The sequence below is a fragment of the Manacus vitellinus genome, unplaced genomic scaffold (assembly GCF_001715985.3).
Source record: "Manacus vitellinus isolate BGI_N305 unplaced genomic scaffold, ASM171598v3 scaffold_9_pilon, whole genome shotgun sequence".
Taxonomy (NCBI): domain Eukaryota; kingdom Metazoa; phylum Chordata; class Aves; order Passeriformes; family Pipridae; genus Manacus; species Manacus vitellinus.
This window is the reverse complement of record NW_021940917.1, coordinates 22,055,360-22,069,424: the sequence shown is the minus strand read 5'-3', so window position 1 is coordinate 22,069,424 and position 14,065 is coordinate 22,055,360. Positions and strand designations below refer to the sequence as shown.

Here is a 14,065-nt window from a genome sequence, read left to right as displayed (position 1 = left end):
AGGAGTCACCGAGCTGCCAGGGGAGCCCCCGAGGCACCACCAACCCCGGGAGAAGCCTCGCTCAACCCTCCAGACTTCGCAGTCCCACTCAGGAGTCCAGGCTCAAGCCACAGTGTCCCGGGCTCTGCTGGGCCCAAACACAGTCGGGGAGGGGGGTGACATCACAACACCTCCCCCGGTGGGGTCACAACGGGCCGCTTGGGATGTCACCTTCTGCCAGCAGGTGATGTCACAACGCGACATCCCCTCCCACCCCGGGCACGTGGAATCGGGCGAAAAGAAAGGAAATACTGTTTCCTGTGTTTTAACGTCTACATTTCCGTGCTGCTCTCCATCACCCACATCCATGTCCGTGTTCCTGTCCCCGCTCTCCCGGGACGCAGAGCTCGGTGGGAGCTGCCAGCACCGAGGGCAGCACATCCTCTGCACCAAACCCCCCCAGCCGCACCCGGACACTGAGTGCAGGGTGAGCTCCAGCGCGAGCCGCGGGGGCTCCCCAAAGGCTGCCATGGCTGTTCAAATGCTCTGACCACACCAAGAGGGCCCACGTATCTGTCCTTTGTGGGATGCTCCTAAATCACCCCTATCCAAAGGACAGACCTTCTTTCCCTACCACGTAATTGGGACACTGCTGAGGAACCGAAATGGACCCTGGAGAGAGGTAAGAGGGTGGGCTGCAGCACTGACATGTTCCCAGCACTGCCCTCTGCCTCACCTGGAGCTGAGGGGATGGTAACTGGGCACTGCTTTGACGGGGCACTCACCAGCACAGCAAGAAATTGGGGCTTCAAAGAGAATAATGCTCTCTTTGTGTGTGTGGTGTTTTCATGTGAAACAGGTTTTATGTAATTACTGTATAGTCGCACAGCCCAGTCTCTGCCATTACAGGGTGTAATTTGCCAGGTGAGGACTGAATTTGGCCCTACCAAGGGCAAGGCCAACGGGAAACAGCTGATGTGAAAGTAACTGTTAATACCTGGCACTACAGTAAGGAAAACTGAAAAGACACAACGAAGGAGCTTGGGGCTGTGCCTGCAAAACAAAAGACAGTATTTCCTGCCTTATTGTCATTTGCACTGGAGGCACCCCAGAAACAGCCCATCCAAAGCACCGTGGAGAGGAAGAACAGTGCTGATGGGCATCAACAACCAAAGACATTTTGACTTTGCAGCAATGAGCTGCAACAGAATTTTAGAACTAGGAGGGAAATTTCTCTCTTCAAAATTAAACAGCTGTAGATGGAAAGACTACACCTGTCCCTTAGGAGATGACAAATCCAGACTCTTTTAATAGCATTGACCCAAGGTCTGGGTGGATAAACACGTGTCTTCTCTTACTAAACTCTGGCTGTGAGCTATACAGAAATGCAAACGTGCACCACACAAAGGAATTTGGTTCCACTTTTTTCTTCACTCCTGTGGTATCACTATCCCCAGCACTGTACCACTGTACCATGTGTCACTTACCAAACACAAAATCAAGTGCAACCTAAGGAGAAAAACTGCACTTTATACACTTTAAACTTCCTAGAGAGAACAACTTCAGCTTGATTGTTGCATTTTCCCCTCCATAAGTTATGAAAATATCTTTCAACAAGGAATCCAAAATAAGCTATGGTACAACATATAAACTTACTTATAAAGACAAAAAAATCTGAATCAGAGTACTAAACAGTATTAATACAGTAGGATTTTTCTTTACATTATCCGTATGGGACATCAAACTTTTTCTGTGTACATTTCAGCCTCTTATTTCATGAAGGTACAAACTTCCAAACAGCAGGTTCATTTGAAGGTAAGAATTTGAACAAAACCTTCAAATGCTGACAACTTACGGCACATGTACTCAGGAAACACAGTGTACAATTGCAAGGTAAATTAAAATGTGCGAAAACTAAAAATAACTTAAGACTGACACTGCTGATCTACAGTCTCTTTCAGATTGATTTCAGTCATTTATTACTCTCTTTTTATAGACGATCTGGTGGCTCAGGAGAGGCAGGAAATTGTGCGAGATTCAGTGTTCAGCTCAGGGCTGATCCTGCACAGCGAGGAGGAAGCTGAAGAGAGCTGTCACGATGCTGAGACAGTTCAGACCTGGCTCCCAGCCCCGCTCTGTGGCTTAGGCAGCACTTTGGGGCAGACCACACTCTCTTCAGGTGAGGCCTTTGCAGCACCTCGGCCAGGCAAGGTAGTGGGTGGGGTCTGGAGCTCAGTCACTGTCGAATTCCTCTATTGTCAGCTCCTCCTCCTCCATGATGGCCTGGGCTGCCACGGGTTGGGGCTGGCTGCCAGGCAGGTCACTGCCACTGCACTGGCTGGAGGGCAGCAGGAGTCCTTCGGGATCACTGGGATCACTCTCTCCTGTCCTGCTGTTCCCTGGCTCCGGCTCCGCATCGGCACCATCACCCTCCCCACGGAACAGCTCCGGGGTCCCGGGGTCCTTGTCACTGAGAGCTTCCAGCTTTAACCTGTGAAATCAGTGCAGCACTGCATGACCACACACAGACAGCTGCTGTCTCACAGGAGCTCACAGATCACGCACTGGAGAAACAGTGTCTAGGACAGGTCTAATACTTAATACAACAGAAAAGAAAGTTAAACAAGGATTTAAAGCAGGACTTAAGTAAATCACAGATGATTTACTGTGGAAGGGTTCTCTACGAAAGGGTTCTTCCCCTTAATATAGTAAAGTAATGAAGTCTTACTTTCTCTAAGTATAGACAGAATTTAACCTTACCTCCCAAAATGCCTTTTCAGTGGCAGCCTCCCCACGTCTTGGATAAAAGCGATCTGAGCTAAGAACAAAGAACCACCAGTGTCATAGTGGGCAGATCATAATTAACATACAATTAAACATACTGGAAAATAAACAATTCATGTGTTAGTCAAGTATTCCTACATACATTTGAAACATTTTAGATACCAAAACACTGCACATGCATATATGTAACTTTTTTCCCAAACTGCTACAGTTTACCACCATACTGACAGACTGCCTACACACAAGACCCTAAAAACCCCCTGACGTTCATCCATTTCTATTTATGACACAGAGTTATTATTCCACAGCCTACGAAATTAATTCATCCTGATGGCAAGGCCTTAGTTAAGACATGAAGCTTTTTTTTAGAAACAACGTAGCATAAGTGACCTAGCTGACTAAACAGTAATTTTTGAATTATGTGAATTATTTAAATTTTTCTGCATGAATGGTCTGCTATTGGATTACCTTGGATTTTACATTTTTTTATGCACTATAAACTCGAATTTTGTTTATCTGGGAAAGGCTTTTAAAAGCCTTTTAAGTCTGTTGATGTTACTGGAAAGATATCAGTAAGCAACGAAAATCCAGTTAATTTTGCACACTGGTTTCCAAAAGTCATCTTCTTCTCAATTCCTCCAGCAGATTTAAAATAAGCCTTAAATCTAGAGAGCAACTTAATTAGTAAGGTTTGATAATCCTACCAGAACAGCTTTAATTTTGGCTGTTACTAGAAGCACCTTTGGGTATCACCTCTATACATTTACCATAATTTTTTTTTTTTCTGAGGCAAAAGCATAGACAGTATTGACATTTTGGCTTACAAAATTTTTCAGTATGTTTCAAGTGCCAAAAAGAGTCTAAGATCAAGTTACACCCATCTTACCCTGGTTTCTCATTGGGTTTGCTAACATAGCAAGATAAGGCAGCAACTCTGTCTGAAGGCACTCGGGTGGTAAACAGAAGCTTGAGAACAGAGATTTGGCAGCAAGGCAATTTTCCTGATACTGTAAAAGTTGGGGAGGGGAGAGAAGAAACACAAGTAAAACCACCTGGTGGAACATGATTACCATAGATATTCTGTACCAAAATACATAGACCTTCCTCCTGCCTGCTAGATGACTACACACAAGCTACTGAAAAATGAGACTAGAAGAAAAGATAAGCAGTTAGAGTTAACATAGACCAATCATAAAAATGGTAAAATCCTTTGTTTTGCCTTTTGCTGAGTATTAACACTTCCAGAAAATAGCTATCCTTTGATTACAGGATTCCCTGTCCATCCAGGCCAATAGTTTTTGACACATAAAGCAAGAGAAGCATGAGTTCAAATATAAAAAATTGCCCAGACCTTTGGTATATCCTGAACAGGCTACTTCTGATAAACACATAAACTGTAAATTGTGAAACCTACATAACAGTTCAATGTGCAAAAAGCTCACACTCAGTCCTAGGAATACTTTTTAGTATTTGAATGCTGATCGTGTCTCCACTAATGTAGGAAGGACCGAGACTCTCCCAGCAGCATGTCAACTTGGACACAGTAATCCTTTGTCAGAGGCCTCCAATTTATTTTTACATTAAAGGAGTGATACAAATTGCTCTTCAAGCAAGTGCTTTTTAGAAGCAGATGATATCAAAATAGGATATTTGACAAGTTTAGCACTGTGAGCAAATCTCATCTATACCATACTACTCAATAGTCATACCTTAGGTAAAACAAAAAGAAACAATAAAAATCAAGCATTTACCTTTTTATTGATAAAAAACCACTGGGGTTTATGCAAGGGTCGGAATCCCATCCCTCCCTGCTGGTGGGCAAAGGCCCTGGATGTGTTGGAATGGATCACCCCTCGGGTAGCCACAGAGGCACTGTAGTTTTCCATCACAAGACGTGTCTAAGAGAGAAATTGGGCACTGTGTGACCTCGAGGTGCCTCATTTGAACTGAAACACCCTCAGGAACTGCAGTGACGCAACCTGCCCAGAATTTTACAGTTTAGATTACTGTGGAACTTTTATTCAAAGCAGCTGAACAAAAGAGCTGGTTCAATTCCTTCAGGGGAAAGGCTGATGGATGCCCACACATTTTTATCATGATTATGTTCTACTTAAAAATACTTTGTAGAACATTCTACAAACACTACGACCCACTATAATAAAATGCTGACAGAAGCTGGACAAAAAATGTGTTGCGTCTCTTCTGCAGCTGATGTATTTCAGCATTCATTAACAACTCACTGTCACCCACACTAAGCCTGCAGCAAACATTCGTAAATGCAGTGAGATGTCACAAAGCTCAATGTCCAAGTGTTTAAAAACAAGTGTGTGCCTATAGAAAGATGACACTTACACTCCAGTTACTGCAAAGGACATCAGCAGCACTCAGATATTCACTGGCTCTCACCACGTCATCTATATCAGAAAAAAAGTCCACATAGTTCTGGTGGAGGTATAAATTAAACATGGCTCCTGACATATGTGATTTTTCCACAATATCCTATTAGAAAGAAGAAAAGTTCAGGTTTTAGAGGTAGGTAAGGAAAAGCACCCTAGTTAAAGGTATGATACATTAGATGTTCAGGGAGCTGGAACACAAGGTCTCAGCAGTGGTGTTCAGACACAAAGGGAGTTGGTTTGCCCCAGGGAAGGGGGACAGTGCTCCCTTCCAGATCAATTATTGTGTAACTTAGACTGAACAGACACACATTTTGATTAAACCATGTGATTGAGAATTTGCTTTGGTGTGTTTCCAACCCAACTGAACTCATGGAGTAACTGCAGGAGTACCTCAGGCTGAATGAGCAATGTGTCCCGATGGAATTCTGACAGGTGGGCAGGAAGCTGAGGGAATTCTGCCTCTGACACTGGTTCTCCTACAAAGGATTTCACAGTCTTTAGTCTTTTAGCATGAGAAACATTGTTAGCAATTGCCAGCTCTACAGCACCTAAATTACAACATTTCCAGCTCCCAAAAGATCCTGAAACAGGCACAGATCCTTAACTATACAGTCAATGTTAGAGTCATCAACACACAGTTGGTTACATTAAGCTCCATGTATTAGTTTTCCCTCACCCCACTACTTCTCTTCAGTTGATTTTGGAGCTAGTATTGTGAATTACTAGGAATTAGGGATCCCCTATTTAGCGGATTTCATACCATTGTTATTGACCAAACATCCCCATCAGAGGCCACCCTAAGCCTTACTTTAGCAAATCAAGCTATCAGCAGCTGACACGCTTTACCCAGTCAAAGGGAGAATAAGTCAAAGTTTTCATACTTTTGCAATAAATTATTTTCCCCAGAGCATGGAAAAGAAAGATGGATGCATCTTTGCCACCAACGGCTTGTATCTCCTGGTCTTCTGTGGTATCACATTTACTTTTCTTTCTTTCTTTCGATACTGCAGCTTCCTCACATTTTATTGTGGAACTCCTTTTCTTCCTCGACCAAAACTCCTTCTCCAAAGAGCAGTCTATCAATTAAAGCAAAAATAAAATCAAGAGAAAGTACATGAATCCATAGAAGTTTTCTATTACACTGGTACTGATAATGCTTTATATAAACCAATAATAGTAATAAAAAGAACAGAAAAGGTTACATAAATACAGGCATAAGGGAAAACTCCTTTATTAGGAAGACAATCCAGTCACCTAAATTAGCATCATTCATTGGCTTCATTCCACTTCTGTCCCTTAAGCCACAGCTGAGGTACCAACTACTTTTTCTGAATAACAAACAACTGTCTTTAAAAAAAGCATTCAGGTTTATTCCATCTAGTTCTGATGTCCCCCACTTGCCTTTGTTTAGAATTTCACCTTTACAAAGCATAAGTACAAATATATGTAAATTATGTTTCAGTTACATCCTCTTCACTTATTAATTTGTCTTATGTTTGCATTGTCTGTACAACATCCTCACTGAAATACAAGGTGGCAAAGAAAACCTTTCATTTAGGTGATTCCTCCAACAGCCTACTAATGTTTTACAACCAACACAATGTTTTGAGCTTCTAGAAATAAACCCCTTAGTCTACTGTAATTTAAGAAACTTGGAAATTTTCACCCACAATTTGATTTAGTGGCTAGTGAATGCTCCTTAGTGAGCTGAGAGAAATTATCTTTTAAGTATTTGTTTTTCTTTTCTCCCACAATTACCATGGACCCTTTTTACCCATACATCAATTTCTTAACAATTACTGACTCATAAAATGCTTACAGAATAAGCAGGATAAGAAATGTAAGAAGGAGTCAATGAAAATATTGCTCTCAAATTAAGGTTCAGTCTTTATGACAGCAAACACAAATAGCAAAGATACCAAGAAGAAAAGAGGGTCTTTCACTAAATTAGGTCAGCACATGCATTGCTGCCAGTTTAGCCCCAGCCAGCCACTGAGCCCCACTCACTCACTCGCTCCCTCACACACCCTGGGTCTATTCCTGCTCCAGAAAAGTGTGTCAGAAATGCTGTGCACAGCTCACCCAGCCGTGCTGCAACACCAAACAGAACACATTCTCAGCAAAAATGGCCAAAACATCGTTAATTTAACAAAGCCAAACTCTTTTACCTTTCCTTGAGGAAAACTGAAGGCTGTTTATTGCACTTCTTATGTCACCTGAACAACCTCTGCAAAGCAGCTCCAGAGAAGCTCTATCAAGGGCATGATTTTTCTCTTTGTTCTACAAGGAAAAGCAACATTAAAAACAACAAAAAAGGCGGGAAAAGGTGTATTTGAATATGGCTGCAGACGGACACCACAGACACAGGAGCATCCACCATGTGCTCAAACCATGGAACGCTGCTCACTTTAAAACATTTAATCCATTGTTACACAGCCATGTTGAAGAGAAAAAGGCACAGAACTCTTTGCAAGGCGTCATTCAATAAGGTACTTAATTGTAATCAAAACAGTTCAGGAATAATACAGGGTTTAAGTTCAAGACCTCTTCTAGCCTTGCTGGATACAACAAACCAATGGAATGAATTCTATTCCTGTTATTTGTTTCATATATATAAATACTGTTATAAATTTTCAGAAGTAACTTTGTAGACTCAGCCCAAGGATCAAGTGAAACTAATCTGAAAAACAAGCTTGTTCCTTGTTTTCTGTTGGGGCGAATGGTGAGGGGTTTTTTGGGAGTGTGGGGCTCTATAAAAGATCAAACAAATACAGTAACAAAAATACCATATTTCAGATATAAAAGCGTGAAATCTTTTGGTCCTAACACTGCACAGAATCCAGCAGCTCTGACAACTTACCATCCCAGCTTCTGCTGCAGATATTCGATTGAGAACTTTCATCATATTTGTTGGTGCAACAGGCTTGAAACTGTTGAATGTCATTTAAAAAAAATCAATTAATTTCTGACTTCTCTCTTATTTTAACCATGTTTTAATGAGAGAAAAGATCTTACCTAATAGTGGATATACAAAGCTCCTCTAGAATTTCTGTTGGGAACAGTAACCTCTGGTTGTTGTCTCCACTGAAGTTGTCAGAGATTATAAATATCAGGGGGCACCTACTTGTACGAACAAATCTCCTGAAGTGAAAAACAAGCAAGTGTTGTGAGGACAAAACCCCAGTTTGCTGCGAGTGGCCAAAAATAATAATTAAAAACTTATTTTGTGCCAACCTGAGAATGCCATGCAGACTGCTTGGGTCCCGGTAGAACAGGTTGGGAATGTCCTGCCCAAAAGAAAAAGCTGGTGACACTACATTCAGATGTGAATATTCCCTCCCACAGACATCAAGATTGTCATGGCACATCACATTGCAGCACATTTGTGATTCCTGGCTAGCTTCCTTGCAACCAAATTTGAATGCAGCCAACGCAGAAAAGAGCCAGAGAGAGGGGAAAGAACCCAAACCCAAAGCACAGTATGTCTTTCATTACAGAAAACAAATATCTAAAAATAAATCCTTTCTTTCTGTCTCTGCTTCCTAAGAAACAGCCCTGGGTGATCACGTTGCCTGCCAGACAGAGATTTACCCAGAGGACAAACACTCCAAACAGCTCTGCTGGGGAAGAGGGCACAATACACCATGTGAGGTGTGACAGGACCTACACAAGAAGGTGACATTATGAAGACAAGTCACACAAAACTCCTAAAATCTACAGTATCCAACTAGAATTTTTGCCGTTTTTGTCTTGGAAGTTTACAGACAACTTGACTATCAATTTCTAAAATTCCTTCCAGAAAAGGAAGAAAGGGTCAGAAATAAATTGTTATTGAAACACATTCCTGAGCAAGTACAAATAAAGTCTTATCCTGTACCTGCCCAAAACCCCTTAGTCCACACCTCTGACCTAAATAACGCCCCGTGAAGATCAGGGACCAAGTGCTAAATTGCAAATGTTTCTCATTGTGTTCATCCTCATCTGTCTCCTACACTCTCCTGCATCCTTAAGGGACAGGAATAATGGGATTTTTTCCCACTCTTCCTTTTTACACACATAGATACTTCTAGACAAATAATCAAACGTGGGAACGACTTTCAATGTTGTGTTGATCTCCTTTATGACACTCTGTTACTTATTGCTGTACTCAAATCAGACTCCAATTCCTGACTTTTGGTTATATGGTTCATCTACAAGTAGAACGTGATTCTCAACTGCTGTAGAGGCTCAAAGAGTAATAAAGACCTCATTTGCAGTAAAGCTGATGAACTTTGGAAAACACCAGTCCACCAGCTGAAGCTCGTGAGCATGTCAGTATTACAACATCAGGTACTGTTTTCAACCCAAGATTTCACAAGTTTTCACTTACTTCAATAAGAATAAGCTTTTTATCACTTTCTGAGGACTCCCCAAGCATCTGAAGTTTGTTATACTTATTTGCTCTTAATAGAAAATCTTGAAAGAGAGCTGCTTGGGCCTGGCTCGGAAACATATGAAAATTGGAGTCTGAAAGAGAAAACTAATTAAAAATATGTATTCTATATTATACCAAGTAGAATAAAATACCCACAAGAACTAATACCCACCCACGCTGTTTTCTGAAAGCACCACTGAAGAAGCCCTTTGGCAAACAAATACAAGAGAATTTTTAAAAGGTGTAATTCAAGTGAGGACCCCAATAAAGACATTTACCTGGTTTTATTTAGTTGGTTCAAGTGATATCCATGCTATTACAGAGCTCTCTGTACTGATCTGAATTGTCAGTTATTTTGGAGTTAACACTGTAAAAAACCTAAATCCCTTTCCAGATAAAAGCAACAGAAAAATTTTTATTATACACTAGGGAATGGATTTACACAGATGTGGATCTGATTTCATATGTGACAGACACAAAAGAAACAAAACCACAGCATATGAAAACCACAAAAGTAACTGGAACAGAAAAAATAAGAGAAAAAACCCAAAATACTTACCATGGTCAAACATGTTTCTTAACTCTTCCTTTGTAAAGTCTAAAGATACAGGATTGGTCCATTCTTGCACCTGAAGGCCAAGATCTTTGGCCAGAATTTGCAGAGTTGCAGTTTTTCCGCAGCCAGGGGGACCAGTCAGCAACAAAACAGAGCCACCCTGACACAGAGGGACAGAAATAATCCCAAATGTGACTGATAAATAATGACAGTTGGCTGGAAATGAACATTGGTTGAATTTCCCCTGTATTTTCTCTGGCAATGATTCTCTTTCCCAATGAAACCCAAGTCACATATTTTGTGTTGTTGATTTACCTGCTGAGTGTTCAGACAGAGAGAGCCAGGCCAGGACTCTGAGAATCCTGTTCTGTTCCCAAAGCCCCGGGTTAGTTGGGCAACACTGGCAATTTATGCCTGTGTACAAGAACAGCTCCCATCCACCCAAACTAAAAACGTCCTAGTACACCAACCCTGTGCAACTGGACATTTGCCAAGAGACCTAAAAATTAACCTGAAGTTTCAAGCACACTAAAGAGTTGTGATTTATGACTGGATGCCAGAAAATAATATTTCTGACCAAAATCAGAGTCCACCTCTTACCAGCACAGGCCCAAAACAAAAGTACAAGCTCTAACCTATGTTCTTAACAGACTTCTTACAGTGATACACAATCACCACCTCTCAGAACTTAGAATTGCATCCAGCTCATTTGTATGGTTTGATACCTCTGGCTGTTCACTTTAGCATGTTTACCTGCTTTGGTTGCCTCTGAAATATGTGCATTTTTAACCAGGCCTCAACTTCTTCAATTTTCTTCTTTTGCACAGCAAGGTCATTCTGAAACAAGGTTAAAATATGTGAAATTCATATATTCACCTCTTGGTTTCTAAAGATAAGATTCAAGGATAAAATACATGCTGCCTGAAATATTAACAGACATGCTGGTGTGTGTTCCAGTTACATTTACGCTCTGCAGAGGCAAGTGCTACAGTTAAGGATGATCTGCTCAACCTGTTTCCTCCAACAACCTGTTTTCCATTGTTTGCAGTTGGGAAATAAGGAGCTGTTAATTATTCTCAGAGTAACAACACTACAATCTTGCCTATTGGTGTCATCATGCTTCATAGCTACTGCTGGAGGTGGTACCTTTTGCTCCTTTTACTCTACTATTGCACAGGTTTTTGTAACCTTTGCAAATCCCAGACAGCTGGGTTTTCCCAGTGCTTGGAGCAGATGGATGTGGCTGGAATTCAGTAACAGGTTCAGAAGTTTAGATGTGGACAGGAAACAACATCTCATCAGCAGCTTTGCCTCCTCAGGAGGCCTGAGGGAAATTGTCTCCTATAGATAAAGAGCTCCTGGCAGTGAACAAACCAGACCAGCACCTTTTTGCTGTAGCAAAATAGGATATTCTGGGAGCCTGACCAACACAAATTATGGACAGAAGCACAGCATGTTACTATAATGTTACTACTACGTTAGAACTCAGAGTAAGTCCCACCTGAGTCTCAGGTTTGTATCTCTCCACCCACGGCAGCTCATCCTGGGACGGGCTCCAGCTCTGCCTGGACTTGCTACAGGGCAGATCCACCACAGAGGGCTTTGCCCTTTTCCTGGAAGGAGCCCTGGCTTTGCTGTTTTCTGGCACAGAACTTGGGTCCTTCTGCTGCTGCCTCCGGCCTCTCCCAGAGCTGCCTCTCAGGGCCTTCACAGCGACACTGGTGCTTCCAAAGGAGTCACTGAAGGGGTGCCCCAGCCAGTCTGCTACCTGCAGAACACAAACACTGTGCCACTGAAGCAGCACCTCCTCCCCTTATCTGGCCATAGCTGTCCCTAGAAAATGGCAGGTTTTTATCCAGTGTACACTTGTCCATCCCTGGAAGTGTCCCAGGCCAGCTTGGACAGGGCTTGGAGCAACCTGGGACAGTGGAAGGTGTCCCTACCCATGGCAGGGGGTGGGACTGGATGGGCTTTAAGGCCCTTCAAACCCAAACCATTCTGGGATTCCGAGATTCTTCAGTATTAAAATAAAGCCTCCTCTCATATGTTGTGCTAAGAGTATTTTGCAGCAAATTGTCAAGAACAGAACAAGTAGAAAACTCCACAAACACACATCCAAACTAAAGAAGTAAAATTAAATCAGAGATAAGAATGAAGAAGCAGCATCAGCTTACTCAGACTGTGTTTACATTAAGGTCATGTTCACATTGTCTCTGTGCAGCTTTCAGTATGAGGCACTTTTTTCCCCTCTTCTTTAACACTTACAATGCAGGCATTTGTGATTCAAAGTTGGAAGCAGATGGCAGAGAACAGCTATTGAGGCAGCACAATAAAATCAGAGATTGTTCCCTGTTTGCTGCATAGGGCAGCTTGGGCTGAGCTGTGACTGCACCAGAGCCTGTGACAGCAACGCAGAACCATTCAGCACTGAATTTTGGGTTTGAGGAGCTCCCAGCTGGAATAGGGGTGCAAACTTACACTCCAAAGCACTTCTCAAAGGCCCCAAATACCATCACAGGGGTCACTGGCAGCCCCTCAATGCAGGGCTGAGACAGGATGGATGGCAACAGAGCCCCCAATGAAAATGTGAGTGACAGAACAGACACAAGGTTCCCGAAAAGGGCCGGGAAACCACAGTTTACACATCTCATCGACCAACACAGCAGAGTGTCCGAGAGCCAGGGGTGCCAGGATGCTCTGCCTGGAATGGAGTAAAACAACTACAACAAGGCCCTGTTTGCAAAGTCCCCAGTGGGGAATGAAGAAGGGGGGGTCACACTGCTTTTGGGTTGAACAAAGCTGAAACCAGCCTGACTCATCAATCCTAAAGGGAAACATCCTGAGAGGGAGGGGAAGATGTGGCAGAGTTGGGAAAATCCCCAGAGAAAGCAACAAACAAGTGACGCCACTGAGAACTGCTCCAAAGCTGCTGAGCTGCACAGCCTGGACACACCTGACTGACAGTCCAGCACTGCATACTAGAAAAGCCCAGGCCCAAATTTTAAGGGTGGGATCTTGTGACATATCCCTTCTTGTGGGTATGTAGATTCCTCCCCAGAGTGGGGACACACTTCAAGGTCACTCCTCCAGGCTGAGCCAAAGAGATTTGGTCATTGGTCTTGGTGAGTGACATCATCTCTAATTAATAATTGGTTTTGCATTAATACAATTGCTTAAATATTCAGAATCACAGAATCATTAAGGTTGGAAAAGACCTCTGAGATCATCGAGTCCACCCTTAGCTTCATGCTCACATTTCAACTCTTTATACATTCATATTCCAACTATTGCTTCCAAGTGCACAGTTATTACAGCTCCTATACTGTGTAGTGAATAATTGTGACCAAAATCTCTTTGTCCAATCATACTTATACAAATATATTTGATAATGGTTTGCTGCCCTCAATCCCGCGGGACAGAGTTGTACAGTGACACTTGTACAACACTTTAAACTTGAACCACTGACCGGATCTGAGGCTGGAACTGGATCCAGCCGCCCCCAGGCTGCCCTGGGAGAAGGGGCTTGGGAAGCCAGGGGGTCTTGAGGCGGTTTGGGGGCCCCTTGGGGGTGTTGAGGGTCCTTTCTGCACCTCGCGACTCCACGGAGCTTCTCTGGTGAACTCTGTCTGAAACTCCCGCCGTGCCCGTGACCCTCAGCACCCGGGAAATAGCGTCTGCTGGGGCTGCAAGAGGCCGTTATTCGCACAAAAGCCGTTTTTGGTGGAATTTGCATATTTACCCGCGACGCCCCGTGAGAGCGGGGGTCCCTTCCACACACACAGACACCGAACGTTACTCTCGGCACAAAATAACCCCGTGGCAAAGGAGAACCGCCAACGCCGAGCCCGGGCAGGAACCGCCTGAGCGAGAGCCCCGACCCGGACCCACCTCCGCCGGCCTTCCCGGGGCGCTGCGGGACATCCTGGGCCGGGG

The 14,065-nt window shown here is 43.2% G+C and overlaps 1 protein-coding gene across 1 annotated transcript; it reads right to left on the bottom strand.

The window, feature by feature from the left end:
- Positions 1 to 1,260: 1,260 nt before the first annotated feature.
- RAD17 (RAD17 checkpoint clamp loader component) lies at positions 1,261 to 14,053 on the bottom strand. The gene is made up of 16 exons (XM_018086159.2): positions 14,021 to 14,053; positions 11,634 to 11,900; positions 10,886 to 10,969; positions 10,136 to 10,292; positions 9,532 to 9,668; positions 8,397 to 8,449; positions 8,178 to 8,303; positions 8,023 to 8,092; positions 7,331 to 7,442; positions 6,044 to 6,238; positions 5,553 to 5,638; positions 5,116 to 5,262; positions 4,515 to 4,661; positions 3,650 to 3,770; positions 2,740 to 2,797; positions 1,261 to 2,470 (listed from the first exon to the last, which is right to left on the bottom strand). Exons 1-16 carry the CDS (start codon positions 14,051 to 14,053, stop codon positions 2,212 to 2,214), a joined length of 2,052 nt encoding a protein of 683 aa, XP_017941648.1. The 3' UTR covers positions 1,261 to 2,211.
- Positions 14,054 to 14,065: the final 12 nt, after the last annotated feature.